We start from the raw sequence: 19698 nt of genomic DNA, 5'->3' as shown, positions 1-19698 counted from the left end.
GCAAAAAACGACTGTATTTCTCAAGCAATAACTTTGCTAGGACTGTCTGGGAGTTGTCTGAGTGGGGAGGGGAAAATTGAAAACTAGCTCTCATTGGCGGAGAGGTTTGGAACTTTACAGTGTTAGTTTCATCAGCTGTTGCACAATATGATACAAAGCACAAGAAAAACATAATTTTGAATGCACTGGGCCTTTAAGTGGTAGCCCACCGAGCCAGAATGGCAAGTAGTCTACTTTTAAAGCAGGTCTGTTCAATTCCGGTCCTGGAGGGCCGAAACACTTCTGTTTTTTGTTTCTACCTGGTAGTTAATTGCACTCACCTGATGTTCCAGGTCTGAATGAGTCCCTGATTGGAAGAAGAGGATGAAAACCAGAAGTGTTTCTGCCCTCCAGAACTGACATTGAGCAGTCCGGGTTCAGGGAGAATGGCATCCTATTCCCTTTAAAGTGCACTACTTGACCAGGAACCTATTCCCTTTACAGCACTACTATTGACCACAAAGTAGTGCACTATAAATTGAATGGGGAACTATTTGGGATGCCGCCAGTGTCTGTTACTGCCCAGCTTGAGCCTGTGTGGTGTATGAGATTACCGGACAGGTCTGAGGTGATTTGTTCTGGGCCGAACAGGGAACTGGATGTTGCTCTACCACGGAGGAAGGGAGTCTTTGGTTCTGCTTGTTAACTTTTCCATGGCTCATAGTCCTTTGTCCCCATCTGATGTGGGTCAGATGACAACCACTATGTGCTTCATACTGAAAGCATTATATTGAGTTATGGTTGTGTATAGTGTAGGTTTGCAGGGCATATGGAATATTTTAGAGTTTCCATTGGTCTGTCCTCACCTCTAAATGTAATCTGTGTTATATTTCTCTCTAAATCACGCCAGAGATCTAGACCCTATCTGTGCTGTCTCCTGACTTTGACCGTTGACCTCTAGGTCTATTAATCTGACTGGTACACGGGAACACGATTACGTCCAGTGAGATCATTGTTAAATGAGTCTCATTATTGTGAACGCTCCCTTCTCAAGGGTACGAGCCATGGGGCTGAGCTTGTCCAATCAATAGACAAATTAACCGGACAAATTAAATTTGGGTGATTACGGACTCCTGCAGAATGGAAAACAGGCTCTCAGGGCTCGGCTGGGGATCCAGTTTACACATCGTTGCATCCAGCTCCAAGGATAGAGCAGAAAAAATGTCATCACTCACTTTGTCTCATTCTGACCTGACGGCAGCCTATTTATCATGCTTTTAATATGTGGAATTCAAATTATCTTAATAAATGCAACTCAAAAGCCAGATGTAAAAAAAAAAAAAAGATTGAGTAATGGTATGGAAATGGTATGGAAATGGTCATTTGCTGGCAGCATATAAGCCAATTTATAACAGGCAAGGTTATTGCATTTTTCTGCCCATATTAAATAGAATCATAATATCCGGCTGAATGTAACCATCTCAGGCATTTTGTATTTGACTTTTTTTGATTTTTTGCTTTATGCGGTACTAGTGTTGGTGGTCTCAGAAAGAACTGAGAAACAGGCTGACTAAAAACACACACACACACACACACACGTGCAGACACAACATCTGGCAGATGAAAGCGAGCAGAGAGATACAGTTACACACTGAGTGTGACGCACACATTACGGTCAATTTGCAGAAACCTGTTTCACAGTCTTTTAGCGCTGCACCCGTTTCAAATATCGCTTTAAAGTTTAGGTCCTGTTTCCTGGGGGCATGGGGGTGTTTGCTGACAGTCAATTTATATTAAAGGCACCACAGTCACAGACTCTCTTTCTCTCTTGCTGGGCTGCTGATTTGTATATACAGAGTGATTTGTAATGCTGTTTATGCAGTCCATATGGTCCCTGCCTCAAACATATCCCCTTCAGGCCTTCAGAAGAGCAATTTTTCAAATGTAAGCGCCATGCTATGGGGGCCATGCTATGCGGGCTGAGACCCTCTGGCTTTCCCCTCACTAAGACGCTCGACAGGGAAGATTAATCTGCAGGGATGTCGAGGAGGAGACCATGATGAATAAGGGATGAGGAGGGGAGAAGTCCGCCAACATGAGTTTAAATCTTGTCGTAACCTGAGGACACCCGGGCGTACTCTCCCTATCCAAGATCATTTGATACGGCACAACATAAAGCCCATTTGGCCTGTCTTCCCACACCTTTTTTTGTTAACTAGGCAAGTCAGTTAAGAACAAATTCTTATTTACAATGAAGGCCTAGGAACAGTTCAGGGGCAGAACGACAGATTTTTTTTTTTACCTTGTCAGCTCGGGGATTCGAACTAGCAACCTGCCTGACCAACACAGCCCAGCCTGTCCATGTGTGTGGAAGTTCTCCTCTCAGGCACTCAGCACCACTCTCCTCTCCTTCCCTCTCTTTTTTCATCTCAACCAAGCCTCCACCACACCTGTCACCTCTTTTCTCCTGAAATGTCACGTCAGTCCCAACAAGGAGGGTCGGGGACCCTCGTCAGACGCAGATAGCCTGTGGGACAGTGTCAATCTCCTGCCTGAGGGTGGTGGCCACTGTGGGCCTTTCAAATGAAAAGGGCTTTTCACTCCGGCTTAGGCTGGGCTCTGTACATCAGTGACTTACTGCTAGCTCAAAGTTATCTCTGTCTGAGCACAGGTTGCCTTCTGGGAATCCACTGTGAGAACACTGCAGAGAGACAGGTGGGAGAGGGAGAAAGAGAGAGAGAGAAAAGGTTGGGGGTATAAAAGAGAAAGACATGACAAGCCAGATAGAGTGAGTGTCATGGAGAGAGGCAGGGCGTCAGAGAAGGTAAAGATAAAGACCTAGAGAAGAGGGAGAATAACCCTCTCTGTTGAAAACAGAGCATTTGCGAGCCTAGGAAATAGAGCAACGTTTACATTTACAGCGCTGTTCTCTCCTGAACTCTTCGACTGTGGATGTCATGTTGATTTATGGAGAAACAGTGGTTGGTTGACATGTTGTTTACCCACAATCCTGTGCAAATGGTATAACGCATACAATGAGTCTTAACTGGTTCATTAATTTTTAATTTCCCATTTGACTAAGTCAGAAAATAGAATAACTTTTTAATATGTTTATTGTCTTATGGGGGGCATATGAGGGGGGGGGGGGGGGGGGGGGGGGGGGATTACATAGCACCAGGCACTGTTGTAATCCTTATTGTGAAGTGAGCATTTTTCTTCATTTTTATTTAACCTTTATTTAACTAGGCAAGTCAGTTAAGAACACATTCTTACTTACAATGATGGCCTACCAAAAGGCAAAAGGCCTCCTGCGGGAATGGGGGCTAGGATTAAAATGTTTAAATAAATATAGGACAAAACACACATCACGACAAGAGAGACAACACAACACTACGTAATGAGAGACCTAAGACAACAGCATTGCAAGGCAGCCACACATGACAACACAGCATGGTAGCAACAAAACATGGCAACAACATGGCAGCAACACAACATGGTAGCAGCAAAAAAACATGGTACAAACATTCATGGGGCAAAGTCAACAGCACAAGGGGCAAGAAGGTAGAGACAACAATACATCATGCAAAGCAGCCACAAGTGTCAGTAAGAGTGATGACGTCTGACTGTTAGTTATATTTAACAGGTTTACTATTAGCTATGCACCTTTTACTGTTGTTGTTTTTCATTTTCTAATACTGGCCCAGGTTATTAGATGTAATGTCATTTTAAGTACGCCATCTTTCTGAACAGACTGCTGAAAGCATTGAGGTGGTGCCTGTTTTCACTTTAGACTAGGGTTGGGTGAACACAGATCACTCTTACAGAATGATCAGTTGGCGTTTATTAGTTGACTGTGCTTCCCTGTGATTGCTTGTTCTTGGTGTGTCGCAGTGATCAGATTCAATGGGGTACAGGAGTGATGGCCTCAGGATAAAGTGGTCTGTGTGTGGTTGTATCTGATCCTCCCTGGCATTGAGAGTATGTGATAGGGGGGTTGATGGTCATCAGGAGGCCCTGGGGATGTGACCACCATGTGTGACCTCATGTCAGTGTCCTCTCTCTCTCTCTTTGTCTCTCCCTCAGAGCTGATCGATGGCACTCCCACACTCAAGATAAACCATGGCTCGGGCACACTGGTCCTGCAGTTGCCAGGCAACGTAAATGTGGCGGACAGACGGTGGCACCGTCTGGACGTGAGGAGCAACAGTAAGGTGGGTGTCTGAAGTCTGAGCTGCTGCCAAGCATATACCAACCCAGGGGACCCCAACCCCCCCCCCCCCCCCCCCCCCCCCCCCCCCCACCAAACATACACACACACATAGACAAACACAGACATGCACACATCTCCCCCGACACTAGCCATATGCTGTTCATTCTTATAGAACTATGGGGAAGTTTAATGCAAACAGGTGGTGTCTCTGCTAGACTAGTCCTATTTTCAGTACATAGTCTGGAGAAGTAGGCGGGTTTGAGTGGTTTGGACTCAGTGCAGATCAAATCAAATCAAACTTTATTTGTCACATGTGCCGAATACAACAAGTGCAGACCTTACCGTGAAATGCTTACTTAACCAACAGTGCAGTTCAAGAAAAGTTAAGAAAATATTTACCAAATAAACGAAGTAAAAAATAATAAAAATAAAATACAATAAAATAACAATAAGGCACAATAAATAACAATAAGGAGGCTATATACAGGGGGTACCGGTACAGAGTCAATGTGCAGGGGTACAGGTTAGTCGAGGTAATTTGTACATGTAGGTAGGAGTGACTATGCATAGATAATAAACAGCGAGTAACAGCAGTGTACAAAACAAATGGAGAGGGGGGGATCTCAATGGTAAATAGTCCGGTGGCCATTTGATGAATTGTTCAGCAGTCTTATGGCTTGAGGTTAGAAGCTGTTATTAAGGAGTCTTTTGGTCCTAGATTTGCCGCTCCGGTACCGCTTGCCATGCGGTAGCGGAGAAAACAGTCTATGACTTGGGTGACTGGAGTCTGACAATTCTTGGGGCTTTCCTCTGACACCGCCTATTATATAGGTTCTGGATGGCAGGAAGCTTAGCCCCAGTGATGTACTGGGCCGTACGCACTATCCTCTGTAGCGCCTTACGGTCAGATGCCGAGCAGTTGTCATACCAGGCAGTGATGCAACCGGTCAGGATGCTCTCGATGGTGCAGCTGTAGAACTTTTTGAGGGTCTGGGGTCTGGGGACCAAATCTTTTCAGTCTCCTGAGGGGGAAAAGGTGTTGTCGTGCCCGCTTCATGACTGTCTTGGTGTGTTTGGACCATGATAGTTAGTTGGTGTTGTGGACACCAAGGAATTTGAAACTCTCGACCCGCTTCACTACAGCCCCGTCTATGTTAATGGGGGCCTGTTCAGCCCACCTTTTACTGTAGTCCACAATCAGCTCATTTTTCTTGCTCACATTGAGGGAGACCTTCTCCCTATAGGTAGTCTCATCGTTGTCGGTGATCAGGCCTACCCTTACCAACTGGGGGCGGCCCGTCAGGAACTCCAGGATCCAGTTGCAGAGGGAGGTGTTTAGTCCCAGGGTCCTTAGCTTAGTGATGATCTTTGTGGGCACTATGGTGTTGAACGCTGAGCTGTAGTCAATGAACAGCATTCTCACATACGTAGGTGTTCCTTTTGTCCAGGTGAGAAAGGGCGGTGTGGAGTGCGATTGAGATTGCGTAATCTGTGGATCTGTTGGGGCGGTATGCGAATTGGAGTGGGTCTAGGGTATCCAGGAGGATGCTGTTGATGTAAGCCATGACCAGCCTTTCAAAGCACTTCATGGCTACCGATGTGAGTGCTACGGGGCGGTAATCATTTAGGCAGGTTACCTTCACTTCCTTGGGCACAGGGACTATGGTGGTCTGCTTGAAACATGTAGGTATTACAGACTTGGTCAGGGAGAGGTTGAAAATGTCAGTGAAGTCACTTGCCAGTTGGTCCGCGCATGCTTTGAGTACACGTCCTGGTAGTCCGTCTTGCCCCAAGTCTTTGTGAATGTTGAGCTGTTTAAAGGTTTTGCTCACATCAGCTATCGAGAGCTTTATCACACAGTCGTCCAAAACAGCTGGTGCTCTTGTGCATGCTTCAGTGTTGCTTGCCTCGAAGCGAGCATAAAAGGCATTTAGCTCGTCTGGTAGGCTCACGTCACTGGACAGCTCGCGTCTGGGTTTCCCTTTGTAGCCCGTAATAGTTTTCAAGCCCTGCCACATCCGACAAGTGTCAGAGCCGGTGTAGTAGGATTCAATCTTAATCCTGTATTGACGCTTTGCTTGTTTGATGGTTCGTCTGAGGGTATAGCGGGATTTCTTATTAGCGTACGAATTAGTGTCCCGCTATTTGAAAGCGGCAGCTCTAGCCTTTGGCTCGATGCGGATGTTGCCTGTAATCCATGGCTTCTGGTTGGGATATGTACGTACGGTCACTGTGGGGACGACGGCGTCGATGCACTTATTGATGAAGCCAATGACTGATGTGGTATACTCCTCAATGACATTGGATGAATCCCGGAACATATTCCAGTCTGTGCTAGCAAAACAGTCCTGAAGCGTAGCATCCACGTCATCTGACCACTTCCGTATTAAGCGAGTCACTGGTACTTCCTGCTTTAGTTTTTGCTTGTAAGCAGGAATCAAGAGGATAGAATTGTGGTCGATTTGCCAAATGAAGGGTGGGGGAGAGCTTTGTATGCATCTGTGTGTGTGGAGTAAAGGTGGTCTATAGTTTTTTTCCTATGGTTGCACATGTGACATGATGGTAGAAATGAGGTAAAACCGATTTAAGTTTGCATGCATTAAAGTCCCTGGCCTCTAGGAGCGCCACTTCTGGTTGAGCATTTTCTTCTTTGCTTTTGGCCTTATAGAGTTGGTTGAGTGCAGTTTTAGGGCCTGCATCGGTCTGTGCTGGTACATAGACGGCCACGAATGATATAGATGAGAACTCTCTTGGTAGATAGTGTGGTCTGCAGCTTATCATAACGTACTCTACCTCAGGTGAGCAATAGCTTGAGACTTCTTTAATATTAGATATTTCGCACTAGCTGTGTATGGCCGCTTTGGCTGTATGACTGCACTAACAACAACTTTGTTAATCGACCAGGTCTGAAAATCAGCCTCAGGGTTATTCATGAAATGGTCAATGTATTATATAAACAGTGTCATACAAACGCTATAATAGTATTTGTATGCCATTTACAAACTGCATGTTTGCTATGAAATAACTAGTGTAATATGCTTGTTGAGTCCATAAACTGTTATTGAGGAGATATTCAATAGGACCTCTTAGAAGCAAATTAGATTCTCACATTTGTATGGTAAGTTAGTTCTTGCAATAGAATAGATACAAATAGATGTAATACAGATTTCAGAAAGGTATTACTGGCAGTAATGGAGCTCATATTAGACTGGTGGGCCAGCCAGTATCTGATGTCTTGATATTCCTGATGTCCTGCTATTCCGGATGTCCTGATATTCTAGATGTCCTGATATTATCTGATGTCCTGATATTCCTGATGTCCTGATCATCTGGATGTCCTAATATTCCTGATGTGCTTATATTCCTGATGTCCTGATATTATCTGATGTCCTGATATTCCTCATGTGCTGATATTATCTGATGTCCTGATATTCCTGATGTGCTGATATTACTGATGTCCTGATCATCTGGATGTCCTAATATTCCTTACAGTGCCTTGCAAAAGTACTCATCCCCCTTAGCGTTTTTCCTATTTTGTTGCGTTACAACCTGTAATTTAAATAGATTTTTAATTGGATTTCATGGTATGAATGTACACAAAATAGTCCAAAAATTGGTGAAGTGAAATGAAAAAAAAAAGGAAAAGTGTTGCGTGTATTCAGCCCCTTTGCTATGAAGCCCCTAAATAAGATCTGTTGCAACCAATTACCTTCAGAAGTCACATAATTAGTTCAATAAAGTCCACCTGTGTGCAATCTAACTGTCACATGATCTGTCACATGATCTCAGTATATATATACACCTGTTCTGAAAGGCCCCAGAGTCTGCAACACACCTAAGCAAGGGGCACCACCAAGCAAGCGGCACCATGAAGACCAAGGAGATCTCCAAACAGGCCAGGGACAAAGTTGTGGAGAAGTACAGATCAGGGTTGAGTTATAAAAAAATATCAGAAACTTTGAACATCCCACGGAGCACCATTAAATCCATTATTAAATGTTTTTAAGAATATGGCATCACAACAATCCTGCCAAGAGAGGGCCGCCCACCAAAACTCACGGACCAAGCAAGGAGGGCATTAATATGAGAGGCAACAAAGAGACCAAAGATAACCCTGAAGGAGCTGCAAAGCTCCACAGAGGAGATTAGAGTATCTGTCCATAGGACCACTTTAAGCTGTGCACTCCACAGAGCTGGGCTTTACGGAAGAGTGGCCAGTAAAAAGCCATTGCTTAAAGAAAAAAATAAGCAAACACGTTTGGTGTTCGCCAAAAGGCACGTGGGAGACTCCCCAAACATATGGAAGAAGGTACTCTGGTCAGATGAGACTAAAATTTTGCTTTTTGGGCATCAAGGAAAATGCTATGTCTGGTGCAAACCCAACACCTTTCATCACCCCGAGAACACCATCCCCACAGTGAAGCATGGTGGTGGCAGCATCATGCTGTGGGGATGTTTTTCATTGGCAGGGACTGGAAAACTGGTCAGAATTGAAGGAATGAAGGATGGCTCTAAAATACAGGGGATTTCTTGAGGGAAACCTGTTTCAGTCTTCCAGAGATTTGAGACTGGGACAGAGATTCACCTTCCAGCAGGACAATAACCCTAAGCATACTGCTAAAGCAACACTCGAGTGGTTTAAGGGGAAACATTTCAATGTCTTGGAATGGCCTAGTCAAAGCCCAGACCTCAATTCAATTGAGAATCAGTGGTATGACTTAAAGATTGCTGTACACCAGCGGAACCCATCCAACTTGAAGGAGCTGGAGCAGTTTTGCCTTGAATAATGGGCAAAAATCCCAGTGGCTAGATGTGCCAAGCTTATAGAGACATACCCCAAGAGTCTTGCAGCTGTAATTTCTGCAAAAGGTTGCTCTACAAAGTATTGACTTTGGTGGGGTGAATAGTTATACACGCTCAGGTTTTCTTTTTTTTGGTGTTATTTCTTGTTTGTTTCACAATAAAAAATATTTTGCATCTTCAAAGTGGTAGGCATGTTGTGCAAATCAAATGATACAAACCCACAAAAAAAATAGATTTTAATTCCAGGTTGTGAATAGGAAAAATGTCAAGGGGGTGAATACTTTTGCAAGCCACTGTATGTGCTGATATTCCTGATATCCTGATATTCCTGATGTCCTGATATTCCTGATGTCCTGATATTATCTGATGTCCTGATATTCCTGGTGGCTTTATATTCCTGATGTGCTGATATTCCTGATGTCCTGATATTCTGGATATCCTGATATTCCTGATGTCCTGATAATCTGGATGTCCTTACATTCCTGATGTGCTCCTTTAGGAGGTACGCTTCACACTGGACCGCTGTGCCGGGGCCACCGTCATGGAGATGGAGGGAGTGGGCAGCTGGCTGACCACAGAGGACCACTCGTCCTGTGAGGTCACTGGTGTCACACCCAACCTGGACAGGTAGCATACTCACACCTCTCGCTCTCTCTCTCTCTCTCTATTTGCGTCTGTCTTTGTTGCTCTCACACTCTTTCTTTATTTCTCTCTTTCTCTCTCCCTTTATCTCTCTTTCTTTCTTTTTCTCACTCTTTTTCTTTCTTTCTCTCTCTCTCGCTCTTTCTTTCTTTCTCCTATTCTCGCTCTCTGGCTATCTGTCTCTCTCTCTCTCTCTCTCTCTCTCTCTCTCTCTCTCTCTCTCTATCTCTGTCTCAGTGTCTCTCTTTCTCTTCTCCTTTATACAGAATACACACCTTTCACATAGTCAAACTCAGAACACCAGATTGGTGGGGGACAAGGCTATGTATGACGGGTTGAAAAAGTACTGCAGTAGAAAATAGGGATGGATAGGTGTATGAAAAGATGTACTGACAGTGATGTTCATTTCTTCCCCAGGCACCTGAATGGGACCCAGGTGTTACAGCTGGGTGGAGTCAATGAGAACCTGCCCTATGTCTACCCACAGTTACAACACAAACACTTTACCGGCTGCATCCGGAACCTCATTGTCGACAGCAAGGTAACACTCGCTACAATGTATTTCTTCCCAATCGTCACACGCCATGAATAGCCATGGGAAGCGATTTAGTTCGTATACAACACATAACGTCTCCATTGTAAAGAGTCGTAAAGTGTTGTCTTTACACCACTTCCACTTTTACCGCAGAGGCAGCATGTTGTTATAAAACTGCATACAGCATCTCGCATAAATGCTTTCAAAATACGTTCACACCTTCCTCAGGGACATTGTCACAACAACGCTGGTATAGAAAAGGTACGCCCCGAGATTCAGCGCATATCCACTAGACACTGTGTGAACTGGTAGCTATGCCACTATGGCAACAGTCGTCACGGCGAGGACAGCGGTCCCTCAGCCCATGTTACTTCATGACACTGTGTGACACTTGGAACTAAAGGTATTTGACACTAAAACACTCTCCTGCTCACCCGCTGGCTACGAAACGTAGGGCTGAGGTTCGATACAATATTCATAGATCTCTTATTGTAGAGTGGAAAACCACTGGGGGCGTGGGTGGAACATGTGAGAGAGAGGGGAAGACAGGAGGAAAGGAGGAGGATGTCTGTGCCATTGAACCTGTTCAAGCGTGAGGTCGGGGTGAATGTTTGGGCAAGAGAAGGGAATGGGCGGATTTTTCGACTTCAATAGTTTTTCTATTCTGAATCTACTGTACATCTTCCCACCCTGTCACAGTTGATTTATGTTACTCTCTGTCGTCGCTTCTCTCTCTCTATTTGTTTGTATCTCTCCTGCTCTCTGGGACAGATTAACTATACTATGGGTCTGCAACCATGCAATAATGGTTTTCATTTTTTTTTTAAATTGAATGATCAGTAAAATGAATATGAAGAAAAAGCAGTCTGTAGATGAAAACACTCTTTTGTTTATAAAGCAACTTGTGAAATGTAACATTTGCCATTTAGCAGATGCGTTTACTTAAAGTGACTAACATTCATACAAGCATACATTTTTCATTTGGGTGGCCCAATGGGGCCAACAAATCTTCAGCATCTATCCAACTCTGTTCCACTCTCTCTATCCATCTCTGAGTGAGGCAGAGACGGGTACTCATGACTGGGAAAGTCTGCTAGTTATGTTTGGTGAAAAATTTGATCATGATTGGCATCTCACACACATCAACAAACACAAACCTGCACACGTACTCACATACACACCGAGATGTATTTTGGATCTTTGAGTGTGTGTAGTAACTCTCTGTAAATCAGTATCGAGCTCCATCTTGAGAAGGATCAGACTTAAAGTGCCCAGCTCTATGGTGAGGTCAGAACCAATTTGTACCTTGCTGCACATTGGCTCAACGGCTACCGAGCAGCCAGCTCCGCTGAACGGTGGTAACTCAGAAATGGGGAGATTGGACATATTAATGTCCTTTATGATATGCTATTGTGAGCAGGACTTAAGACTTCAAGGTTTTCCTGTCCTTTCACAGCATTGCCCTCCTCCAGCTCCGTTGTGTCCCTGTAGATTGGTTTGATCCTATGAAAACCCAGCCATTTACATTCCAAGAAATTGCATGAAAGGTGAATACATAAAGGTGCTGAGGGGAAATCTCAAGTTTCGGTGACCTTTGCCCTCAGTTTTTTGGAAAACTAACAATTGTTCTTTCGTTCTCTCTTTCCCTCTCTCTATCCATCTCCTTCTCTCACTTGTATCTATCTCCGTGCCTCCCTTTTTTTACCTGTCTACTGCTCTCTCCCATTTCTATCTTACACTACCTTTTCTATCTTTCTCCCTCTGGCGTACATATCCTACTCCCCCTCTCCATCTCTGTCCTCTCTCCATCTCTCCCCCCTACACAGTTCTATGACTTGGGCACTCCAGCGGACTCTGTGGGCAGCTCTCCAGGGTGTCTGACTACGGATGGGAGCTGTGTCAACGTGGGCATCCCCTCCTGTGGCCCTAGGGGTCGCTGCCATGGAGAGTGGGGCTCCTTCAGCTGCCAGTGCATACCGGGGTACACTGGGAATCAGTGTGAGCAGGGTACGTACCTCAATGCCAGCACCGAGCCCAACATGTACAGTGGGGCAAAAAAGTATTTAGTCAGCCACCAATTGTGCAAGTTCTCCCACTTAAAAAGATGAGAGAGGCCTGTAATTTTCATCATAGGTACACTTCAACTATGACAGACAAAATGAGAAAAAAAATTCCAGAAAATCACATTGTAGGATTTTTAATGAATTTATTTGTAAATTATGGTGGAAAATAAGTATTTGGTCACCTACAAACAAGCAAGATTTCTGGCTCTCACAGACCTGTAACTTCTTCTTTAAGAGGCTCCTCTGTCCTCCACTCGTTACCTGTATTAATGGCACCTGTTTGAACTTGTTATCAGTATAAAAGACACCTGTCCACAACCTCAAACAGTCACACTCCAAACTCCACTATGGCCAAGACCAAAGAGCTGTCAAAGGACACCAGAAACAAAATTGTGGGACTCAAATCCTGCAGTGCCAGACGTGTCCCCCTGCTTAAGCCAGTACATGTCCAGGCCCGTCTGAAGTTTGCTAGAGAGCATTTGGATGATCCAGAAGAAGATTGGGAGAATGTCATATGGTCAGATGAAACCAAAATATAACTTTTTGGTAAAAACTCAACTTGTCGTGTTTGGAGGACAAAGTATGCTGAGTTGCATCCAAAGAACACCATACCTACTGTGAAGCATGGGGGTGGAAACATCATGCTTTGGGGCTGTTTTTCTGCAAAGGGACCAGGACGACTGATCCGTGTAAAGGAAAGAATGAATGGGGCCATGTATTGTGAGATTTTGAGTGAAAACCTCCTTCCATCAGCAAGGACATTGAAGATGAAACGTGGCTGGGTCTTTCAGCATGACAATGATCCCAAACACACCGCCCGGGCAACGAAGGAGTGGCTTCGTAAGAAGCATTTCAAGGTCCTGGAGTGGCCTAGCCAGTCTCCAGATCTCAACCCCATAGAAAATCTTTGGAGGGAGTTGAAAGTCCGTGTTGCCCAGCAACAGCCCCAAAACATCACTGCTCTAGAGGAGATCTACATGGAGGAATGGGCCAAAATACCAGCAACAGTGTGTGAAAACCTTGTGAAGACTTACAGAAAACGTTTGACCTCTGTCATTGCCAACAAAGGGTATATAACAAAGTATTGAGATAAACTTTTGTTATTGACCAAATACATATTTACCACCATCATTTGCAAATAAATTCATAAAAAATCCTACAATGTGATTTTCTGGATTTTTTTTTCTCATTTTGTCTGTCATAGTTGAAGTGTACCTATGATGAAAATTACAGGCCTCTCTCATCTTTTTAAGTGGGAGAACTTGCACAATTGGTGGCTGACTAAATACTTTTTTGCCCCACTGTATGTGATGAGTGCTTGTTTGGAGGGCATGCGTGAGGGCATTGATGATTTGGATTTGTTCGATTAGATGAAATGAATGTTAACGAGATCAAATGTGTTAATGAGTGCCTGGGTGCAGTCAGATAGCTATCATGGGGAAGGTGTGTGTGTGTCTGTGTTTCAACTCTCATTAGTCGTATGTACAGGATACACATGGTCTAATGAAATGCTTGCTTGCAGGTTCCTTCTTGACAATAAACAACATCAATAAGAAATAATAAAAGATAAGAATAGGAACATAAAGAAAATGGCTCAGTAGAATAGACATTTTAGCATAAGTATAATACAGGAAGGCACAATTTATAGTCCAATATTTACACATGCTTTGGGGAAGGGATGATTGTGGGAGAAGTGTTTAAATTGTGCAGTGTTTTGCAATGATAATACATCTGCTAGCAGCAGTCGTGATGTGTGTGTGTGTGTGTGTGTGTGTGTGTGTGTGTGTGTGTGTGTGTGTGTGTGTGTGTGTGTGTGTGTGTGTGTGTGTGTGTGTGTGTGTGTGTGCATTTGTGCATTTGTGCTGAGGTGCAGAGAATCAGAGCAGGTGGTCAGTCCAGTTCAAGTGTTCAGAAGTCTGATGGCTTGTAGATAGAAACTGTCTTGTGTGTGTGTGTGTGTGTGTCTGTTTGGTGTGGGAGGACTAATTGGAGGCCTAATTCACTGGTGGTCAAATGGAAGATGAAAGAAATGGTTGGGCACGTGTTTGATCTAAGTTTGAGGCGTGGGAGGGCATCATCGGGCTAACAGTATTGTGAATGGACGCAGTAGAGTGTGTGTATCTCTTGAATTCACTCTGGGTGAATGTCAGTTCAGACTCCTACAGTATACAGTATGTACTGTTTTGATGGTGGGATGTCTAGCTAACACATTGTCTTGTGTTTTGTTGGCAGAAGTTCCAGAGTATTCCTTTGATGGGCGGAGTCATGTTCATTACCAGTTGGCATCTCCTCTGCCAGCCCGGCGGACCCAGGTACAGGTTCTGGTCCGGACCCGCAAACATGGTAGTGCCATCCTCAGCCTACTGTCGAAGGAACAGAGTGAATACCTGCGCTTAGAGGTGAGACTGAGCTTTCTTTGTCTCTCTCTCTCTCTCTCTCTCTCTCTCTCTCTCTCTCTCTCTCTCTCTCTCTCTCTCTCTCTCTCTTTCTCTCTTTCTCTCTCTCTTTCTCTCTCTCTTTCTCTCTCTCTCTCTCTCTCTCTCTCTCTCTCTCTCTCTCTCTCTCTCTCTCTCTCTCTCTCTTTATATCTTCTCTTGACGCACCCGTTTGTCTTTCTCTTTATATCTTCTCTTGACTCACCCGTTTTGTCTTTAAATCTCTGTTTCTCCCGAACCATGGGAGCTCATAATATGCTTTCATGTGCCCATAAAATGTCTCTCATCATCCCAACGGCGCGATTGAGGTTAATCGTGACATTAGTGTCATCCGTTATGTATGCTGCTGTTTTTACAACATTTTCTCTCATCCCCCTAACCTTCTCCATCATCCACATATCTTTGCTACAATGCCACAACGTGGGGAGTGGATTCATCACAGGAACATAAATGTCAGGCGTGTTCCGTGTGCAGCCAGTGTGAAATGCACCAATTCGGTAAACCTCCTCCGACATTAACCCCTAAACAGAAGTGCAACGTTATAGCGAGGTGTTTGCTTGTAATCAGCCCTACACTCTCATGCGTTTCTCTTGGCTGAGCGTATGCTCAGTGTGCGGAGGCTTTCAGAAGGAGCTTGAGATGCGCCTCACACTCCAAGGACTCCTTGTTTTTAGGAAAAATAGCTTCTACTTCTTTTTTTTTTTTTGCACCTGCCTCACGGTGACGTGTTGAGATTGCTGATTGCAGCTTTTTAGTTTTTCTCGCCGCTCTCCTTTATAAATCGCCACTGGTTCAGTTATCTGAGTGCTATCAGACTGGCGCGAGGAGAGCGCTGGGATGTGCTGCTCCCTCTGGAGTGGCAGGTTAGAGATTTCATTGGCGCAGATCACAGTGCGACCCGTGTGGTTGAAGCCTCACAGTGGTAGCCCACTTCCTTTTTCATTCCCTCTGTCTTTTTCGCGTCCTCCGTCCTGATGGAGGGATGGAAGCTCCTGGGGTTTCTTGGGAGAGAGGCGTCTCTGATATGTAAGGGGACCCACTGCCCAGTGGGTAGGCTAGCATTAACTGTCACTTCTAGCCCTGGTGATGGCATAGCAAGACAACAGGGGGGATAGTTGCCATTTTGACATTGCTAACACCAATAAAACAAAGAGGAGGAGAAGCCTTGAGCAAAAGCCCTCCTCTCAATTAATACTCCTTGTCTGGTAGCCTGAATATAGACTCAGGAGCATATTGTACCGGTCACATGTCCTCTGCCCTCTCTCCCTACGCCTTGATGCCTTAGATTATGAGAGATGCACTGAATCCCACGTGTATCCAAGATCAGAAACGTTTCTGATTGTCTGACAGCTGTATGGCTTTCTCTCTCTCTGCCTACACACTGTGTGTGAATGGGTAGGTAGCATGGATCAATAGTACTGTCTAATGAGTGAGCTACTTCCTTCAGCCAGCTGGGGTTTATATAGAACGCTTTTGAAAGTAATGAAGAGGCTGCTGATCTGGAAGGACGTAGAGATAATGTACTGTACACCGTGATAAGACAGAGTTCACATAAGCATTCACGGACTAATGCAGATTGGGGACAGAGCAGCGCTCGCTAGGTGCAGTAGAGGGAATTGCCAGCCACCCTGAACCTCGGTTCCCACCTGAGAGAGAGAGAGAGAGAGCATGAAGCAGAGCACATTCCCATTCAGCTATAATTGGGGGGGAACATGAGGTGCCTCGGCAGCACTCGCTTAGTCTGGTAAAAGCCCCATCCCACTGAGGTCTAAAGATAATTAATAGTTCATTAGGAAACCTTGAAATAAGCAATGGTTCATCAGAGAAACGACCTTGGAGCCATCTTAGTGGAGCTCACTGCTTTTTCTCATGCATCTGAGCCAGCTGATGTGGTGGTGTATCGGGAGGTGAGCAGTTCACAGTTTTAGCCTTTTAGCTTGGGGGGAGGAGTAAAGGTTGAGGTATACGTGAGAAACTCTGCCCCCATCTCCTCTCTTTTTTCTCGTCTCATACCTCTGTTTACGTCGACATCAGCGGTGGAGTAAAATGGAGCGTTTGCAAATTATGCTCAGTGGGAGCCTCTCGCAGGAAAGAATATTTTTTATTGAAATGAAGGTTGCTTCTCACCATATCAATGGCCCGTAGACTAACACTCGCCTCATTTTGGATCTGCGTGCCTGGCTGCAAATAAACCGTTTGTCTCCAATGAATATTGCTCTCTGAAAGTCAAGTGATTAGCATTCGAGCCAGGCTGAAATGGAATCGTTTTCTTTTCAAGATTTGAGGAGAGAGAGAATCTTGTTGCATAAAACAAAATGTCTGTTTCATTTCATTGGTATATTCTGCTTTCTAATGAAAACTGTCAGGCTTGGTGGATCCTGGGTAATAAAGGTGAGCTTCAACAGAAGACAAGATAAAGTTGGCCTCGTCATGTTGTTTTGTTGAGCTAGGATTTACCAGTGAGATTGGGACTGAGATCAATGGAGCTTGTTGTTGTGAAACAGAGTGGAGAGAGAGAAAGAGAACGAGGAAGATAAGAACAAAGATAGGAATAGGCCAAAGGACTGAGAGAGAGGTTGGTAGAGATATGGAGAGAGAGAGAGAGACAAAGAGAGAGAGACAGAGAGAGAGACAGAGACGCAGAGACAGAGACGCAGAGTTAGATGTAGATGCTAGAGAAAGGAAGTTCTTTGAAAATGTGAGCAGCCCAGAAAGTGATTGTATGTCATAGAGCCCAGATGACCCACCCTCTAGAGGAAAAGTTAAAAAGAGAGTTGCTGAATAAATGGAGGCGTATTGAATTCCCCAGGCCCTGATGTTTCCAATTACGGGGGAGCTATGTTTAATTCAGTTAGTGTGTGGCAGGGTCCTATCAGAGCCAGCCCTCAGTGATTATACTGTTTCCTCATGGTCCCAGAGTCACAGAATCATCCTCCTCCTGCCATTTTTCTTCCCTCTATCTCCGTCTTTTGTCTGCCCTCACATGCATGTCCTCTGCCTGTGTATCAGAAAAGCTATGTTGGTTTATTGAGTGGATTGTCCAACTGCTATTGGCTTTGTTTACTGCATGTATACTGCATCTTAACTCTCTTGGTTGTTGTGTATAGGGGTTTGTTGGGTTGGACTTAAGAGGGGTCTCTGGAATCTTCAATGATGAAAAGTATTGACTCTCTCCTCTACCCTTCTCCTTCTGATCTACTAGGACCTACTGTCTGTCTTCTATAACTCTCTCCTCTCCTCCAGATCTACCAGGACCTACTGTCTGTCTTCTATAACTCTCTCCTCTCCTCCAGATCTACCAGGGCCTACTGGCTGTCTTCTATAACCTGGGAGACGGAGACTACAACCTGACACTGCCCTCCTATCGCCTGGACAATGGTGAGTGGCACGAGGTCTACATGGATCGTCACGACAACGAGCTGACCCTGCGTCTGGATGGGGGCGGGGGCAGACGGGAGGCCAGCGCGGCTCCAGGCCGGAGCCGAGAGATCATCACCGACCCAACAGTGGTGATGCTGGGAAACGCCTTCCCCTCAGGCTCCAACAAGAGCTTCCAGGGTGAGAAGACTGCAGGGAATGGGGCATGATGGGAAAGGGCTAGGCTGGGCGTGCGAGGCAGACAGTTAGTGACAGATGGAGAACAGAGCTTTCTAAAGTGCAGCCAGAATTAGGGGCTTTATCAATTCATTATCCGCTTTTTAGTGAGATTACAAAGTATTGTATTGCCGATTTATAAATGATTCATATGACTGGTGAATAAATCATTCACACAAATGCATCTTTAGAGTTACGGGGATGATGGCTGCCCTAGGGGAGGTTAGTATGAGGTGGATAAAGTGTGAGGCGGGCTATGAGAGTGTGCAGTGCAGTGCTCTGCAGTGCTGTGGATATGGCATGTGACATGCAGGGAGAGAGACAGTAGAATGTGCAAATACAAGGGTGGTCAGCCAGCTTTGCCTCGGGCAGAAACAGACAGTGTGCGTGTTTATTAAATGGACTTTAAAAGCCTTTTCCCTGAAAGACTAGTGTGTAAGCGTGTCAGACCATGGCAAAGAAAGTAAGTGGTGTGTGTGTGTGCTTGATTATCATTCTGTCCTCTCCTCTCGCTTAAGGTTGCATGCGGGACCTGAGGCTGAACGGTCGATACGTACCTCTGGATGGCCAGTCCAGAGACGGGATCTCTGTGGTCAGCTCCCAGGGGCTCTCTGTGGGCTGCTCCTCCGACTCCTGCAAGAGGAACCAGTGTAGCCCCCCCTTCACCTGCGTTGACCTCTGGAGAGTCCATGAGTGCAGGTACGCACAATCGGACACAATGATCAAATCTCTCTCTATAACTTATGCAAACACACTGAGGCCCTCTCGGTCTTCTCCAAGGACTACAGCCTCAGAAGCCAGTGGCTCATCCTCTTGCAGCCTTTAATCTTAGACAAACATCCACTCACCCCCCCATCAGTTAAAGAGGCACAGTGCAGGGGGCCTGGACAAACCTGGCCCTTTGATACACCTCAGTCCTGCGGGGCTGGCTGTAAACATGCCTGAGTCAAATGTTGACAGGCAGTGTGTGGGCAGATATTTGACTCAGGCCCGCTGTTCTAGCTCCTCTCTCTGATCCTGGTAATGGTGGTGATTTCAAGAGGCTGTAGAAAGACACAGGGATATGTTGTTTTTCGACAGCCTGCAGGCTGCTCATCCTCACTGCTGCTCGTCAGCCTGGCTAATGCTCTGTGTGAGTTCTGCAGGAGTCCAACTGGTTTCACATCATACGTGTGTACGCCAATGTCTCTGTGTCTGGGCGTATCTGAATCACAGAGCAACCACACCGTAACATTTGTTTCACAGAAGGAGAAGCAAGATACAGGTAACATGGAAAAGAGTCTAAATCATGAGTAACTATTTCATTGAGATACTGTACATTGATTTTGACAAATGCACTGTGTTATCCTCAGAACACAGTGGAGAACCAAAATAGAAGCAGGAAATCAGAAAGGAGAGATCTAACCACTGTTTTATCTCTCTCTTTGTCTCCTCTTG

At 45.2% G+C, this 19698-nt stretch overlaps 1 protein-coding gene across 1 annotated transcript in view; it reads left to right on the top strand.

The window, feature by feature from the left end:
• The window catches only part of LOC120052524 (neural-cadherin-like), a 189751-nt gene that overhangs the window by 169901 nt on the left and 152 nt on the right, over positions 1-19698 (top strand). The window contains exons 25-32 of the mRNA XM_038999491.1: positions 4063-4190; positions 9492-9619; positions 10052-10175; positions 11996-12176; positions 14465-14631; positions 17961-18225; positions 18780-18960; positions 19407-19525. Of these exons, the coding sequence (XP_038855419.1) occupies positions 4063-4190; positions 9492-9619; positions 10052-10175; positions 11996-12176; positions 14465-14631; positions 17961-18225; positions 18780-18960; positions 19407-19525 (1293 nt within the window). The remainder of the gene's footprint in view (positions 1-4062; positions 4191-9491; positions 9620-10051; positions 10176-11995; positions 12177-14464; positions 14632-17960; positions 18226-18779; positions 18961-19406; positions 19526-19698) is intronic.

The sequence above is a fragment of the Salvelinus namaycush genome, chromosome 1 (genome assembly GCF_016432855.1).
Source record: "Salvelinus namaycush isolate Seneca chromosome 1, SaNama_1.0, whole genome shotgun sequence".
Taxonomy (NCBI): domain Eukaryota; kingdom Metazoa; phylum Chordata; class Actinopteri; order Salmoniformes; family Salmonidae; genus Salvelinus; species Salvelinus namaycush.
This window is presented reverse-complemented; position numbering and strand designations above follow the sequence as displayed.